The sequence below is a fragment of the Lathyrus oleraceus genome, chromosome 5, assembly GCF_024323335.1.
Source record: "Lathyrus oleraceus cultivar Zhongwan6 chromosome 5, CAAS_Psat_ZW6_1.0, whole genome shotgun sequence".
NCBI lineage: Eukaryota > Viridiplantae > Streptophyta > Magnoliopsida > Fabales > Fabaceae > Lathyrus > Lathyrus oleraceus.
Genome location: NC_066583.1, coordinates 210,952,937 through 210,958,515, shown reverse-complemented (window position 1 = coordinate 210,958,515; position 5,579 = coordinate 210,952,937). Strand labels below are relative to the sequence as shown.

General features: G+C 32.7%; 1 protein-coding gene across 1 annotated transcript; it reads right to left on the bottom strand.

Moving 5' to 3' along the window:
- Window positions 1-4,511: 4,511 nt before the first annotated feature.
- Window positions 4,512-5,220, bottom strand: LOC127082970 (uncharacterized). Its single transcript, XM_051023203.1, has one exon. It carries the CDS (start codon window positions 5,142-5,144, stop codon window positions 4,686-4,688), a length of 459 nt encoding a protein of 152 aa, XP_050879160.1. The 5' UTR covers window positions 5,145-5,220; the 3' UTR covers window positions 4,512-4,685.
- Between the last annotated feature and the right edge of the window lie 359 nt (window positions 5,221-5,579).

Below are 5,579 nucleotides of genomic sequence, written 5' to 3'. Positions count from 1 at the left end.
AGTGTATTACAACCGAGAAGATGACGTTCTATCTGACATCATGGTAGTGATATCATCATTTGGTGAGTATCTCATCTCACGCTTTGTAGACCCTTTAAACGTTGAAGTTTTTAGAGAACTATGCATTGGATCGAATCACAACTAATTGAACCTTATGATTGGGCCTGAACATTATCCATTAAATTATCGGTAGTTAAATATCTAATTATATTAACGGTAAATATCTGTTAAACTATCTATCACGTTGTTTTATCCGCAGATATCGACAAATATGAATTTGTTTTGTATCCCTATATAAAATATCCATTTTTAAAAATTATAAGATTTAAATCTCTAAAACCTATTCTCACTCTTAAAAACCCATTTTTCTAGATAATAAGAACTATAATAAAAATCAATTGACATACTTAACCATTCATTTAGTCTCGAATAGTCTTTCAATCTCAACTTTAATCTTTGAAATCACCTCTCATACAAATCTTTTTAAATTTTGTTTGATTTCTTTTTCTATTTTTAAGGGTAATTTATACTCTACTAAGCTTAGTTGTATACCGGGGACCACCATTCAATTTGATTCGTTTAGCATTTTTTGTGAATGTCTAAGAAAATGATCAATTCTGTTTTTGCGGGAATATAAAATATATGCTCATTTGCTGGTCATATTTATTCTTTAACTTTAAGCTCTTTAGCATTTGGAATCAAATTATTTGAATAAACAATTCATATAAACTTATTGGAGACAAGAATGGTATATGGAAAAGGAAAAGATAAGGAAAATTATTGGAAACTTTAGACTCGAATAAATTATTTTAGACTTCTTAACACAAGTAATTCTCGAGGTTAAACATGAATGTCAATTGAGGATTGCATGAGAGAGAAGAAAACCGAAATACGACTCAATTTATTATAATGATTTTCAGAAAATTTTCAAACCATTCAATCAGATTCGTTACCATAAGAAATACTTCTATTAATAAGTATAATAACTATCCATTTAAATCTTTTATCAAAATATTTTACACATCAAATCTAATAGTATTGATGTAAAGAGAAGAAAAAACACTCAAATTAAACCTTAAGAGAATAAACATGTTTAAAAGAGTGACACTAAAATCATTTGATAGGTACGTTCAAAAATCTGATATCTTAATATATTTATTAGTAATAAAGTTTATATATTTGCTGTACGACGTGCCAGAATACTTTAAGAAAATGTATATGGCTAGCTATAGGGGTGGACAATGGGTCGGGTTGGGCGGGTTCGGGCCCAAAAGCACCACCCAACCCAAACCGCGGATAGAACATCAAGGCCCAATTCCGCCCAAATTAAAAATCGGTTTTAGTGGGTTGGGTCTTAGCGGGTTACGGGTTTATTCGGATGGTTTATTCGGGTTGGTAGAATTTTAAGACCCAATATAATTAAGATTTTTTAACAAAATTTAACTTTTTAACTCAACATTTATAAATAATAGACAACTTTTAACAATGTTGTTTTTAAAAACTACGATTCATTTTATTGTTCTGTATAACCTATTAAAATTGATAAATATAAAACAATATCACATTTAAAATTCAAGTTGCAATTTATTGATTGGGCGGGTTAGGGTATCCGCGGTTCAGAATTTGATACCAGGCCCGCCCATTTAAAACCAACTGAACCCGCTATTATCACCCGTTGGACCCGTTAAACCGTTTGAACCCGCCCATTACCTTCTTTTTTTTCGGTTATTAAAGGATTGGGTCGGATTTGCGGTTTATGTCCACCCCTAGCTAGCTATACTTGTTGATATATTTAGGCGGACGACTATATCTATGAAAAGAAATGCATATGAGAACTTCTTAAACAAGATTCATAAGAAACAAAACCAACACACTTAGGTTTACAAATATTCTACTGGAATCAACACACTTAGGTTTACAAATAGAGATAAGAGGAAAACATAAATATGTGAGTCTGGTAAGAGTTTTCTCACTTATGAGATAAACCGCCTTTAAAGTCGCTTTAAATATAAATCTAAGAAACAAGTATAAACAATCAATAAGTTTTAAATCATACATATATATATATATATATATATATATATATATATATATATATATATATATATATATATATAGAGAGAGAGAGAGAGAGAGAGAGAGAGAGAGAGAGAGAGAGAGAGAGAGAGAGAGAGAGAGAGAGAGAGAGAGAGAGAGAGAGAGAAGAGAGAGAGAGAGAGAGAGAGAGAGAGAGAGAGAGAGAGAGAGAGAGAGAGAGAGAGAGAGAGAGAGGACCGACCCTATACAAGCATAGCAAATGCTGCAGTACTGGGTCCAAAATTTTCAATTTTCAATTTTTTCTCATAAATATTAACAAAAATAAATAAAATATTATTAAAAAACTCAATAATTAAAAAAGATATTAGGATAAAAACTCATAAATATTTAATTTTCAATTTGATATATATTTTTTTAATTATTATAATTGTTTTTTTTTTTTGTAAAATTGGGTCCGTTTTTAAATTAGAACGGAGGATCGAAGATGATTGAGTCGGTCATATATATATATATATATATATATATATATATATATATATATATATATATATATATATATAATATATATATATATATATATATATATTTGCTTCATCTTCATCTCTTGTACATCAATGGAGGTTTAGTGCAAATTCCAACATTTGGTATCTAGAGCTCCGGTTTGGATTTACGAAAAACACGAGTATAGTGAGGTGTGTGTTTGATTTTGTTCCTCAATTTTGTGTTGAATAGAAGATCGAAATCGAGGAGAATCACATATCCTGATTCTCAGAGTTTGGAAAACACGAGTGTTGGTGATAATTAAGTGGTTTGCACAAGAATGAAGATGAACGGCGAAAAAGGTAGCTTGTACACAAAGCTTCTAGTATTCTATAGAAAGAATTAGAATCGGTGATCGATTCAGATGAGTGTGTTGTTTGGAGCTCAAGATATTCTTGATCTCTTCAATGACAGTTACACGCCGGTTGTAGAAAATACAACAGAAGTGAAAAGAAATGCACAACGTGAAACAAGGAAGAAGGATCAAAAGACGTTATTTTAAATCCATCAGTTTGGATATGCAAGCGTTTGCGAAGATTGCTTATTCAACGACGACGAAGGCGGCGTGAGATACACTAGTGTGGTATTATAGTGGTGACGCACCAGTGAAGAAAGTCAAGTTGCGGTCCCTACGCAAGAAATATGAGAATATCAACACGAAGAACACTGAGAAGGTGCCTGATTATATTTCCAGAGTGATTGTGGTCACGAATGAGATGAAGTCTTGTGGAGACATGCTCTGAGAACAAGTAATAATTGAAAAGATATTGAGATCACTTACTCCTCAGTTTGATTACATAGTGTAGCCATATAACACTATAAAGACACCAGAACCATGAGAATTGAAGAACTTCAGATTAGTTTAGAGGCACAAAAGTTGTGTCTGACTGAAAGAAACTCTGAAAGGGAGTCAGAACAAACTCTAAAAACCCAGACTCTGAAAGCTTCTTTTGTCAAAAAGAACCAGAAGCAAGCATGGCTAGAGAATAAGAAAAACAATGGTGGTGGTGTTCAGAAGTTTAGAACTCTTCAACTCTGAAGAGAAGAAACGTAAGAATGTTTAGAAGGGAAATGAGAAGTTTGATAAGAGGAAGGTTCAGTGCTATAGTTGCAACAAGTTTGACCATTTAACTGCTAATTGTTGGTAAAACAAGGTTAGCAAAGGGGAAGAAGTCAACATAGTCAAAGGAGATTCTGATGATGAACTTGTTCTATTGATGGCATCTGAGAATATAAGTGAAAAATTGATAGATTGGTGGTATATGGACACTGCCTTTTCAAATCACCTAACTGGAAAAAAGAAATGGCTAGTTGATTCTGATTATGTTAGAAAGACCAAGATCAGATGTGCTGATGATGAATATCTGAATACTGAAGGAATGAGAAATTTCAATGAAATCGAACAAGGACAAAACTGTACTAATCAAGGATGTTCTAGTGTATAAGTGGATAAGAGGGAAACATGTACGCATGAATCTGATTAGAATTTTCTCACTTATAACTGCTCTTAAAGTCGTTTCAAATATAGTAGCCAAACATGTTTATATAATTAAATAAGTTTTAAACCATTTATGTTTGACAATTTTTACTTTCTAACACAAGGAACCATTGATCTTTTACGAAATGTTTGAAATAATAAATTATGGTCTTCTAAATCTATAAATATAATTTTTAAGAATATTGATTTTGTAAGACAATTTGTTATGATTAGATATTTTAACAGCAAACTTATCACGGCATCACTAGCATTATTACACCAAAGTGATGCAAATAAAAGGCAGAAAAAGAAAATACCGAATGCATGAAGCACCATCATCAACTTAGAAAGATATATTGTGTCATTAATTTGTAGAACATCATCAACTAACTTTATATGGATAGTGAGCTCAAGAATTTGATTTGATGAAGCAAATTAACAATTAATCAGTATCCAATATATAAATCCACAAATGTCTTATTATAGCTTCATAGTGAGTTACAGATAACATTGATCATATATATGAAGCACCATATATTATATGGGCATGATCTTATTACAGCAAGAAAATAGAAAACAAAGCAAGCACACCATTTATTATTACAGGCTGAATTCAAAGGTGGTAATCATATTAGAATCCTTTTAGTGTCCAATTGCCTTTCTTTGTTCCATGACCATGTGGGTTGTTACTGTACCCATATGGATTGGCCTGATGAACATCTCCTCCATATGTTCCACGCCTTTCATATCTAACTTCATCCCTCTTCGTCACGGCAGAACCGTTTATACGCTCCTCCTTGTAAGCTTCATACTTATGCTCTGATACATAATCATTCTGGCCACCACCATATCCATGACCATGGCCATGAGGCTTGCTGTCCTGATGATACATATTGTGGTTAGAGTCATGGCCATGACGGTTTGGCATGGAGTAATCATATTCGTTGCCATAACCTGGTTTCATGCCTGGATATTGCTGTGTCTGTGGATATCCGTGGCTTTGTAGCTGTTGAGCCTTAGTTTCCATCCACGAGCAATCATCATCATAGTATTGCTGTTGTGGATATCCATTGATCTTCCTGCTTTGCATATTGCTGGAGGAAGGGAAAGTATCAATTCACACAAGTTTGATGATAGCTGTTTAAATGATGAATTTGTTGTGATATTGAATGTCCCTTTTATAGGCAATTAGTAATACAGTAGTGTTAATGGAAGAAACTTTTTATTTATAAATATTTTCCAAGATATGCTTCAGATATTGTCTATTAAATAATACAGATATAAATTTACTAGTGAAACACCAGAGTTCATTCCATAAATGCTAACTCGTGGCTTAGGATAAGTTACACACATTTTTAACTCTAAAATCCACACACTTTTGATCAATTACTGGCTTCATCATCATGGTATTTATAGATACATATACATTGTCCCTTCTGGAGAGTTATTGCAGTATCGAGGCACATTTTGGTCTCGCAACCGTGGACTCGGTTCCATGCACAAATCAAGAACCATATCTCCATAA

Coding starts and splice junctions, on each gene's coding strand:
- LOC127082970 (XM_051023203.1), bottom strand. CDS start 5,144: ATGCAAAGCAGGAAGATCAATGGATATCCACAACAGCAATACTATGAT.